Source organism: Serinus canaria, chromosome 7, assembly GCF_022539315.1.
Source record: "Serinus canaria isolate serCan28SL12 chromosome 7, serCan2020, whole genome shotgun sequence".
NCBI classification, from domain to species: domain Eukaryota; kingdom Metazoa; phylum Chordata; class Aves; order Passeriformes; family Fringillidae; genus Serinus; species Serinus canaria.
Window position 1 is genome coordinate 12030636 of NC_066321.1, and position 12033 is coordinate 12042668.

Genomic DNA, 12033 nt, shown 5'->3' on the forward strand with positions numbered 1-12033 from the left:
AAAGACAAGGAAAAGGGGCATTCCTGAAAGGTGAATACTGAAGGGAAAAGCCATGCAAGTGCAGGTGCACGTGATGACACTGCCAAATAAACCCTTTTCTGCACATGATGGCACTGCCAAATAAACCCTTTTCTGCACAGAATCGTGCACGTTTCTGTACAAGTCTGAAGTGACTCTCATGTATATGTTGCTTACACTTCCCAAATGTAAAGCACTTCATAATTTCAAAACACTTCACAGAACTAAGCAAGAATAGTGTGCATTTTACAGATGGGAGAAAATAATGTGAATAAGGAACAGACCTGAAGTATACAGCACATTTTATTTGCAGAAAACAAGTTTAAGTGGCAGCTCTAAATGCACACCTGAAGCAAACATCTACAGCAATACCAGTTTTCAAAGTGACTGGAAAGCGCAGATTCTAAAGCAAATTTTTTAAAAAAGGAGAAGAAAATAGAAGCTCAGAAAAAATGAACATTACTGTGCAGGAGCAAACAGTAGGGCAAATGAATCATCCACAATTTAGCTGACTAAGGGATTAATACTACTGAAGAAGTTGCCTGCAGCTATAACTTGCATTAACATTAAAATTTAGCTGGAAAAGAACAATTTTATAAAAGGTCACAACACAATCTAAGATCTCACTTTCTAATTCTGCATAAGAAAACAAAATGGCTTGTGAGTTTTAAATTTAGAGTTCCTAAAATCAAACCCACAAAAATGCTGTGCACAGTTATGGACACTCTTTGCCACAGTTAGTATGAAGTCCTCCAAAAGCTAGAAAGGGGTGCACGGGAGAACACTCATCACTTTACTAAGTCTTTTGAAAAGTATTATTATGCAGGAGCCCCGGGCTAGAAAACTGTAAGGCTTTAGGCACAAACATCTCCAAAGCAGCAGGGATAAGCAATTAATGGTAAAACAGCCGAATTTTAAAATACTTGAAAAATGGACAATGATTTGTTAACTTTGTCTGTGTAGCACTAGGGTCCTGCACCAGTATGCTTTAGGAGAGGCTGATAAAAGGTACAGTCATATATCAAAAAAGTGCTTGGAAAAAAGCACTTCATAAACTACTCAAGTAAGGAAATTCCTAAAACAAAGGTACCCCTTCAATTTAATGTAAAAGATTCGATTTAATGAATCAAATCTAAACAAAGTGAAAGGATTGTTGCTGTTCACATAGAGGGGTCAGAGAGCCTTCAGCTCAAATTCCATGTTCTCATGTTCCAGAACAGCCAAGCAGACAGCTGAGTTGGAAGATCACACGTGTTAAGGCAAGCAAGCAGAAAAGCATGCAGGATTCACAACAGCGGTGAATGATTAACATTTGGGGATAGTCCTCCTTTAGAAAAGAAACAGGATTTATACAAAGATCACCCATGTGTAAATTCAGAATTTTGGTTTTTGTGAAATACACTGAGGATGTGACCCGTGAATACTGAGGGCTCCAATCCCCAGTAGTTCATTCCTTTATTTTACCATTTCTCTCATGGATGTGGTTAAGGGAAAGCTACGTCCACTAGCAAAAAACCAAACTTCCCTACTTATTAAGGAAGTAAATATTACATCTCTCTCTGCTGTCCTAACTTGGCAAAAAAAGAACTTTTTGGGGAAAGACTAAACTTAGAAATACACTGATCGTGTTTTAGGCTTGCCAGACTTGCATCTAATATTCCAAGCCATTTTCAGATCCTGCAGACCATTACAGGTTTCCTGTACTGACAATTTTACAGGAATGAAGCAACGTAAAAAATAAAAAAACCCCATAAACCCAGCAATAATAAAATCCTTCATATCTGGCAAAGTACTTTCTACAATCTGGTAAAATTGTTGTTGGCAGCTGCAGCATTAACATTTTAAATTAAAGGAAACATTGACATTAGGAAAGGATCTAAGCTGCAAGGTAGCCAATAGAGGCATCTGCCAAGCAGAGTACAGAAACCCAGGAGGTCAGGACCTTACTTCTAAACCCCTTCAATCTAACTATCTACAAAATCCACAGTCCAGAAGATTTTGGTGTTCTCAAGAATCTTTGGCAAGCTCTCTCTAAAAGAAGACTATTTTTCTGACAGAAAGCAAAGATAATTCATGCAGAAACAGGCCAATTAAAGACAGTAGCAGCTGAAAGGAGATCTTGTTAGCAGCACTGAGACACCCTTGCAGGCACAATAGCCAAGTCACAGCCCCCAGCAATAAATATGTATGTTCTGGCAATTCCATTAACTTAACCCCACTTCCCATCTAGGAAACCAGAATGTAGCTCAATTCCTGACTCAGCTCCAAACTGTTGTCTTTTTACTACAGCTGGATTTGCCCTTTATTACAGGCAGTACTGTTTCCAGTGAACACAGTAAAACCAGAAGACAACTACTTTCACTAACAATGTCTCAAAGAAATGTAACACAGACACAGTAGAAGCACTGCAGTCTCAATTAAAATGCATCAGTTGCCAAGAAGCTTGTTTTCTTTAGGACACCCTGTTTTGGGTTACATGCAGGTGTATTTTGCATTCACTCCCACTCTTCTATACAAACATAACATCCTGCAGCAGCTGGCATGTAGGATGAGATTCCTGGACAATGTTAAAACAGATGGACTCAAGCTCTCAATCCTAAAAACACACATAACAAACCCAAAACTGAGTGGCTATAGAGCCTTATCTGCTTCAGAACCAAAGCAGCAGGATTTCAGTAAGCAACAGCAGCCTTGCAAACATGAGCAGGGACGTTAGCACAAATCAGGTACCCAAGAAGAGCTGGTCTGGAGCCAAGTAAACATTTCCTCCAAAGGAAATGTAGATCACTAGCACTCATCTTGCAGTTAGGCCAAAAGAATAAAAATATAACCATATTGAGAATGCTGAAGAATAAAGATGCCACCACCTTTCACCCACCACCATGGAAGGAATCGAGCGATCAACAGGATCCCACCATAGACAAGCACAGATTTCAGATACTAGATAAATCAAGGGCAAAAGAAAGAAAAACAGCATTTATCATCATATGTTCTGATTGAAATGTCAATAAAATGCAACTCAAAGCAGAATTACCGTCTTCTTTATCATTCAAAATTGACAGTATTAGAAGTCTTTAAATTAATACAATTTACAAAATTGAAGTACATTTGTCACAGCACTATTAGAAACAGGCACCATCTACTTGTAAGAGATACTGAAGCAAAGCAGATTCATATGACTGACAATGGACAAAGACCCTTCCTCTTGAGGGCTCAAACTGCTTAAGATAAGAGCTTTGGTGTCACTTCATTCCACCATGACTGCTCCTGATGAGTCTGGCAAAAGACAGACTTTGCCTTCTTAGAGAGGCCATAGGCACGAGAAGCCAAAGAAATTAACCTGTGCACAAGTACTGGGTTAATATATGCCAGTTTTGGATTGAAAATAGCTTTGCAATTTAGAATTAGTTTAGGAAAAGATAAATGACATGTACATTTATCTATCTTCAAACAAATCCTGTTCATTTTGAGATGCATCTAATCCATAAAACAAATACTGATTATATGAAATCACAGCTCTTATCTTCAGCTTGTGTCACTTTCCTCAAACTCCCATTCTACACAAGCTCATGAGAAAAGTCAGCTTGCCTATTTCAGAAGGTTCAAAAGACAATTCACAAGGATATCAGTTAACAAGGTTGTGTATTATCCTAAGGATCAAGGTTAAGTCCTTGGACCCCATGATACCAAGCAAAGGGTTACATGCTTATGGCAATGAGAAGGACCCAACTCTCTCCAAGACTCCTTAGTTTCTTTAGCCCCTGAAGAAATTTTCTTTTGGTTGGCAGTGACTAAGCCTGTTGTCCTCACCTCTCCACACACAAGTCATAGGAAGAAATCAGCTGCATCATCCCTAACTTGATTGTCAATTTACATTAGAGATACAAGGATGGCAGCTTATTTAAGCACAGATAAAGGAAAAGCTACTTGAATCATGCATAAGTAATCAGAATTCATTTCCCAGCAAAGCTCAACATACCACTTCTTATCTGGCTGGCTGGCTCCTGGGCTCCTTGGGAGGTTTTCTATTTCCACTAAGACTGGTGCAGAAGGAACTGCTGTTAGGACAGGCAGGTTTGGTTTTGCATTCCAGTTCTTTAGAGACAGAATATAGACAAGTTATTACACACACATTAATGAAGTGATGACACATTAAAGTGAGCAAAACATATCAACACTTCTTAAGCACAAAGCTAAAGCAAGGCCATTTTCTTCCCTTACTTCCCTACCACTGGATATCTATGCCCAGTCTCTTCCAGCACTGTAGACAGTTAATAGTTAACTGTAACATTCAATTGGTCAATCACTGGATTTCAAGAAAAAAATAACAAAATCTTCAAATCTGTTGAGACACATGAAAATTGCTTTTAGAAAGAAAGAGTCCTTACTTGTGATCCATTAGTTTGGCTGATAACAGCATTGTTTGCAGCACTGAAAGACAAGAAGAATTTAAAACTGAATCAGATCAACAAACTGCTTTTGCAGGCTGGTAGAACTACAAGGACTTTCAGAAAGAAACATAGTCTAAGATATTTCCAAAGTATTAATATCTTTTTCATGAAGGGTATCAAGTTATTTTTCCTTTGTTCAAGCTGTAGTTTATCTGCAACTCATCTGTTTTTAACTCTTCCTTTCCTAAACCAGTTTGGTTTGAAAAGTCTTCCTGATTCAACAGTAAGATGTGGCACTTCTAAAGAAAAAATTATACCATTTTGGTCAAAACACCCAGCAAAATGTGACATTGTGAAAAGTTCACCTACATGCTGTAGATATTGTTTGTTCCATAACTAGAACCCTCCTGATTCGATGTTTCACATCACAAGAGTTTATCAGAAAAATTAGAGTTTCCTCTCTATACAATCATTAATGGACTTAAAAGCAGCTATTCAAATTTACATGCACAGCAACTCAGCACAGCATTAATAATAATTTTATGTTATTAAATATTTACTACATTTGATGAATTAAATAAGATCCATATCCCAATTCTTGATGATTTCTGAACCTGCAAGAGACATTTCACATTTCTGAGAGACTTAAAAGCAGTAATTATGCATTATAGATTTCATGTAAAGCAAATTTTTTGCCCAGACTTATAGCCTTTTAAAAAAGGTTCCCATCTCTTACGACCTGCTAATTTTCTGATTTATGGTCTGGACAACAGCTATCCAATCTGGCAAGCTGACAATTCAAACAGATTTCTGTATTTACTTCAGTGACTCTTTAGAACTATTTTATTTAAAACACTATTATGTCAACACTGAACAAGCTGTTCTTCACCCTTTCTCTATTGAGCCAATGTGGAGGCTACCCTAGAATTTTTACCCTAGAAATATTAAGGAATGCCTTCTGACTAGCACATTCTCCTGTGCTGTGTTAACACTAAAGAAGGGAACAACATACATCTTTCATGATGCATTTCAATTAGCAGCACTGGAGTGTAGAGTTTCAGAAATGGCATAGCTTGCTGTGGAGACACAACAGTGCCACACCTAAGTGCAGATCAGGAGACTGCAGTCTTATCAGGAGGAGAAACTGCACATGAAGTTTCTCTTCCCACTCTCGGAATGACCTAAGCAACCTGAAACTCCGAGAAGGGCATGACAACACAGTGTGACAAGAGCACCAATCAAACAGGCACATTTTGCATGCAGAGGATCTTAATGACACCCAGTTTTGCAGGGTACTTTCCCATTGCATAGAAAGAAAAAACAATAAAGGAAGTCACACTGCAGCCTTGTCCCCCCACTTCCAGACTTCTGCCCTAATGCAAGAACCAGCCCTGCTACTACAGACAGAAAATGCTGGGCTGCTTTAAGTCTGTTGTTCTGAAATGTTTTTTTGGTATTCTGTGGTGCTCACCATGGTGCTTAATATCTATGAATATCTACTTTTTAAAAAATAATTTGGTTGCAACTGATTGTTGAAGTGTTCAGAAGTTATTAAGGCAAAGGACAGAAACCAGAACTGAGTGACCTAAGTTTCTTCACCACCAGGCAGTTCCTTTTAACCTGGTTTCCTCTCTTCCCTTAAGGAAGGGTATGAAAATTATATGATTCAGATATATATGAGTAATTTATATTGCAACAGCAAGTATGAACCTACACATCCAGGACTTTGGGTAGAGAAATAAAGAACTAAAAGGCTTCGCTTTCAATGTTGGTCATGCATAAAAATAAATGCAAATGTAATACAGAATATAAACCCATCAACTTATTTCAAAAATACTCATTTTATTGTATTTTCCCTGTCTTTGACCTTCACTGAATGGGGTATTTCAGTCACACAGTTGGAGCAGGCAGACTTCAGATAGAAGACTTCCTCACAAACTTTTACCTGATCTCTTTACATGGCAACACATGAACTACAGCTCATATCCATCATAGTTAGCAATAAACTTCTTTGCTAGCTAGTAAGCTAGTCTGGCAAAATTGTCTGTGTGCAGCAACACAGAAGCTTTGCTTTGAACACTAACTTTTATATAAAGCAAACTTTTATATAAAGCAGCAAAACCACAGTTAAGAGTCCAACACTATATACTCCTTCTGCAGACACATGCTCAAGTACAGGTGCCAAACACCACAGAAATTCAAACACTAGAATGCATCTTACCTTGTTTCTTCCAGTTTAGCAGTGTATGCTGCAAAAATATAAAGCATTAATTAAAATTTAATTTATAATTAGGTTATCAGTTAAATATTAATTATATGATTAATAAAAATAGCCTAGCACTGCCTAAAAGCAGGCAACCAAAGGAGTGAAAGTTGAACCAAAAGAGCAAAAGTTGCATAGATCTCACGTATAATGTGTGAAAAACAAAATCTAAATTGGAAAACAAAATAAAAAAAATCTGAAGAGCAAATCAAAGCCAGATTTAAGCAAGTATCTCAAGACAAACCTGGCTGTCACACCTGACCTATGCAAGAGTAGGAGTCAGAAACAAGATATCAGCTGCTGTCAGATCATGACAAGGAAGGGCAGCTCCTAACAACAATGAAAAAAATCTCAATGGCAAAAATTATGAACTCAATTAATAAATTTAAAATTACCTAATTAATATATCGCTGTTTCCTGGGTCCAAGTTTTCCATCTTCATACCAAGACCTACTGTGTAATTTTCATAGGCAAGCTGTTTTGGACATGCTTTGGACACAAGCTTTTTCTGATAAATAGATGAGGTCTCTTAACTAAGTCAAAGAAAACCTATTTTGAAAATTCAAGAGAAGGGCAAACAGCTACAGGAGAATTCCTAACCAGAAATTTTAAAGCAGATGATTACCTGATTCTCACATTGGATTATACTTCTCAGAATCAAAGTTCTTTTACCTTTCATTTGGAGGGTTCGTCTTGAGTATCTCTTGCTGGGCCTTCTTTCAAAGGATGCTGATCTCCTGGCTTTGTTGGTCTTTGTGGTTTGATATTCTGTCTTTCCACTAAAAATGCCATGGAGGAGTGCAAAGCAGTAAAATAAATCACTTATTTTAATGATGGAATAGAGATAACGTTCATAAAAACATCACACTTCTATTTTAAATTCATAGTTTACTATCTCATGTCAGTTCTAAAAAAACATCCCAAACTTCACACCTCAAAAGACCTTTCACAAAAGAAGGTAAGAGTTTTAGAAACAGTCTCTTCTTCACCCCATTTCCCCAGGACAAATGGCAGAAGCAACTTTAGACTTTTTAAATACTAAATTGCGGACAAAAGCATGTGTGCCCTTTGCATATTTCTGTGATCCCACTGCATGAGTTTTGGAAGAAGCTGAATATTCTAGGAGAGAATCAAGCTTAAGTAATATTGCCTAAAGTCACAGAGAAAGCAGATAATGGGACTAAACCCCAGCATCCAGGAAAGCAAGCAATGACAGGAGGCAGGTGCCAAATGACAGTGACACTGACCTGTATCGGAAGCGAGAGCCCAAGCGGATGAAGCCAGACCGACTGGAGCTTTTCTGGACAGGGCCCCGGAGCCGGAAGAAGGCGTGGTGCTCCACTGCACACTTCCACAAGTGTTTGCAGGCTTTGGGATGATCCAGTCTAAAGACAAAAGTGTGCTCCTGCTCCTTTCCCTTAAAGTACACAAAGCACACTGACAACTTACAAGGGGTTTGAATAAGTCAAAGCTAAAATTCCATGCAAGCCAAATAAAATTTGATTTTTATGATTCCTAATATATATATTTAAAAAAATGTTTTAGGCAGAAAAATTAACTTTTGCAGAAGCTTTAATGAATAACTGCTATATAATCTAAAGTTAGAAAAGGCTGGAGTCCATATATTTAACAAGCCAAACCTCTGAATAACTACAAATTGAAGATACTATTACAACAGGAAGGTACTTGTTGATGAGGCTAACACGGTTTCACTTCCAAATCTAATCTTCTCAAATTACCAATGCTCACTTTTTAATTGTCTAAGGTGTATGCAATTTCTTCCCCATAGAAACAATTCTGAAACCTGCTTAAGTAGTTCATTCTACTAAATGAGGTAACGTGGGATATTTTTTAAAACTTTCTTGCACAAAGCACACTCTTTTCATAGTACCTGCTCTAGTTTCACCAGGCATTCTCTTTTTAAAAAATGGATGATAGAAAAGTTTATCTTTTATTTTAGTCCCTTCATTTCCCTTCTCCCCCCACAAGTCACAATCAAAAATCTTTCAGGCATCCACATTAATTCTCAAAACTTAAAAATAAGGAAAGATTAGGAGTATGTACACTAGCAGTGTATAATCAAGACAGATTTAACTAAACAGATATTTATCTACCTGTTCATCATCTTCAACAACAACCAGAGTGAGCTTGTTCTTCTTGAAGTCAAGCCTTGTTATCTTTGGCCTGCCAGATGAACAGAAAGTGCAGGTTAGGTCTAACTTTCAGTAACTTACGGAGAAAGTACCTCATATTCATGGTGCTCTCACAGCCCAAACAATTTTTTTTTGCTACCATATTAGAAACAAAAGAACCAAAACTGAAAACAGATTTTAGTGTACTATCAGAGAGCTTACCAGAAAAACAAACCAATCTTTGTGTCTCCTTCAAAGACAAGAACTCCTGTAGGTGTTAGTCCCAGGCTGTAATCATTGCCATCTCTTGCCTAATTGACACAAAATAAAAATTGGATTCATTTTGGTGTTTGACCCTCTATCCAATTTACTAGAGCGATTAATGTAATTTGTTTGTGCGGTGTTATAATTACATACATGTCTTATACATGCCTGCTATGTTACACAACAAAACTCTTATATTTTGATGATCTCATGCAATGGATTTTTCTTGTATGCAATCCTTCAATAAGGCTGACTAAAGAGGAAAATTAAAGTTTCTTGATCTGTCTGTGTAATACAGAAATCCTTATGCATTTGCTGCACTTGTGTCTCCACAGGAGATCTATGCTTATTTGTAATTCTTTAGCTGGTAGCTGACTACACCCTAGCAAATTTTAATTAGTCTGATTTTTCACAGAACTCCTAAGTCTAAATACAAACTGTAGTACATACTTTCACTTCAATCATACATTTAACATACAGCAGATATGCTTGGACTCAAGTTATACCTTCTAGAAACGTATACCAAAGAGTAGAATGTTGACACAAAGCCAGATCGCTTATTACATAGATTGCAGGAGAACAATATTCCTTTTCTTTCCCCCCTCAGAGCAGAACAAGTGTTGACATGCAACACAAAACTAACACTATCATTTCCAAAGGTCACCATGCTGTGGTTAAACATACCTTGACTATGTGCATGTCTACACCATACATTTCCAGCCACTTAGCTTTGTTTAAGTAGTTAGTCTCAGCCTGTGCTGGTGTTTGGCCCCTGAAATAAAATTTTTGCTGTTAGGTACATGCCTGAAAAAGTACAGAAAGGAATAACTGTTAAATGAAGAAAGAGGAAAACAACTTCCTGAAAGTTTGTGAAAAACAAAAACTGGTGACACCTGTTTACTGAAGATCAAGGTCACTTTTTAGAGGTTTAATCTGAAAATTCTGCTCCAGAAATTATTGTGTTTCAACATTTTGTACCTCATAATTTTACTCAGACCTTTGAAAAGCTTCATTTAGCACATTATATTCTTTTACAAAATAGGACAGAACCATATTAAAATTCTATTTCTGAACAAGGCCACAGAAGCAGCATCAGCAGTATCTTTTTAATAGATTCTCTTCACAGAAAAATCTGTGCAAACAGCATTCACTGGAAGATCTAGTACCTGCATTCCTTCCATTTCTCAAAAACAGCTAATTCCATCTCTTCAGTCTGAGTGGGAACAAACCTGAACTCAGACACCAGCTCAGGGACGTGTTCAGCAGGATCATAGTCTCCAAGTTCAGCTACAAAAGAACAACACTGTTAGGCACTGTTCCCAATAACACAGTGGATATTTGTGCAGACAGAAGGATTTCTGCACATTGTCTAGCTATTCTAAAATATTAAATTTCTTTTTGTGTTCCTTCTCCTCCATCCAGAGATGCTATGTAGAAAACATACAGGAACATACCAGTCAAGGGGTTTGCCACATCAAAAACACAACTCCGTCTCCCACAGATGCTAATGAGTCCAATTTTAAAGACAGATAAATAACTAAAATGCTGAAATTGACAATTAGAAAAATAGAGAAATTACTGGGAACACCTGGCAAAGTCAAATAAATGCCAGTATTCCACAGGTACAGAAATGCCACATGATATAAAACTCCATTTCTTGGATTCTGAATGCTGCAAGCATAATAACAGTCTTTTCACCCCCTCCTTTTTCTTTTTTTTTTTTAATGCTGACTGAGGAAGTATGTAGTTCTATAATAATTTACTCCCACTAAAATGCCTGCCTCTGTTCAAAGGAATGCTGTCAAAGCCAGCTTAGGTTCCAGCTGATTTAAATAAAAGTACACAGCTGTCAGACAGTAAGATTAAAGCCCTGCTACAGGCCTCATTGTGGAGAGAGAAAAGAAAAGACCACCACAAAAAGCAGTGCATATATGGTCTAATTAGATCACTTTGTTCTTCCAAAATCTTATTTACTGAACCTGCATCTTAAGGCTCTAAGAATGCTAATATTTTTAACTGTGGAATGCATTCTAACTGCTTTCCTTTCACACAAAAAAGAGCAGATTAAAAAGGCAAGTGCCTTCACAGTTTAATCCCAACTCTTATACCTACACATGATTTAGGGCCATTAGCACTTCCTGCATGAAAAGAAGAAAGTGTTTTGAAAAACACTTGTAAGACCAATTTTCAGTGACTTAGTCCTACCTCATGCAGAGTAAGTACAGCAGATTCATAAGATAAATGTTGTGTGGAGAATTTGTGTGGCTCAAACACATGGCACATCAATTGACCTGAATAAGGCCATATTATCCATATCCTTCAATAAAGACCCAAAAGCCTACTGTAGTAGGCATTTTTAAAACTTCAAGCCTCCCCTCTTTCTTCTGCGAGCTCCTCTGCGTGAAACCATAGGAAACTCCACATTTGTTAACATCACACCCTCATCCAAACAACACATTCTCATCTGGAATCAAAAGTTAAAGACAACTGATGAATTATCTCTCAAATGATTCAAACACAGTGCTGTATAGCTGAGGAAAAAAGAGTATGTCACATCTTGTGGCCAAAGAAGGATCTGAAATCCCAACTAGTGCAGTTCAACCTCATGCTCAAGTACAAGCATGAGACATAGGGCATTAAGATGCTCCTACAAATAAGATGAAGTCTGGTATTTTAAACACAGTGCAAACAAAATCAATTTTGTATCTGATTTGGACAAGAAAAACAACACTTGGCAGAACCTATATGATGAAAAAGAAGTGAGCTGTGTTACTACATCAAAGTGATTCAGGAAGGCTGCAGGCCTCATATCTTCTGTGAAAGCAGACAGATTTGCACATGAGCACCTGAGAAAACAACTTTAGGGCAAAGCTGTTTGTGTTCAGAACCTCCTTGTTCTGTTTCCTGAGGAACTGAGTAATTTTCTGTACATACTCTCAAGCACAAGTACAACCTAGAAGAACTG

At 37.4% G+C, this 12033-nt stretch overlaps 1 protein-coding gene across 6 annotated transcripts in view; it reads right to left on the reverse strand.

Moving 5' to 3' along the window:
• EPB41L5 (erythrocyte membrane protein band 4.1 like 5) overlaps positions 1-12033 on the reverse strand; it is a 48695-nt gene that overhangs the window by 16528 nt on the left and 20134 nt on the right. For all 6 annotated transcript variants that reach the window (XM_050976718.1, XM_050976715.1, XM_050976714.1 and 3 more), the window contains exons 8-16: positions 10235-10355; positions 9753-9840; positions 9027-9115; positions 8787-8856; positions 7920-8089; positions 7345-7451; positions 6631-6658; positions 4407-4449; positions 3998-4113 (exon numbers count right to left, since the gene is read on the reverse strand). In XM_050976718.1, the coding sequence (XP_050832675.1) occupies positions 3998-4113; positions 4407-4449; positions 6631-6658; positions 7345-7451; positions 7920-8089; positions 8787-8856; positions 9027-9115; positions 9753-9840; positions 10235-10355 (832 nt within the window). The remainder of the gene's footprint in view (positions 1-3997; positions 4114-4406; positions 4450-6630; positions 6659-7344; positions 7452-7919; positions 8090-8786; positions 8857-9026; positions 9116-9752; positions 9841-10234; positions 10356-12033) is intronic.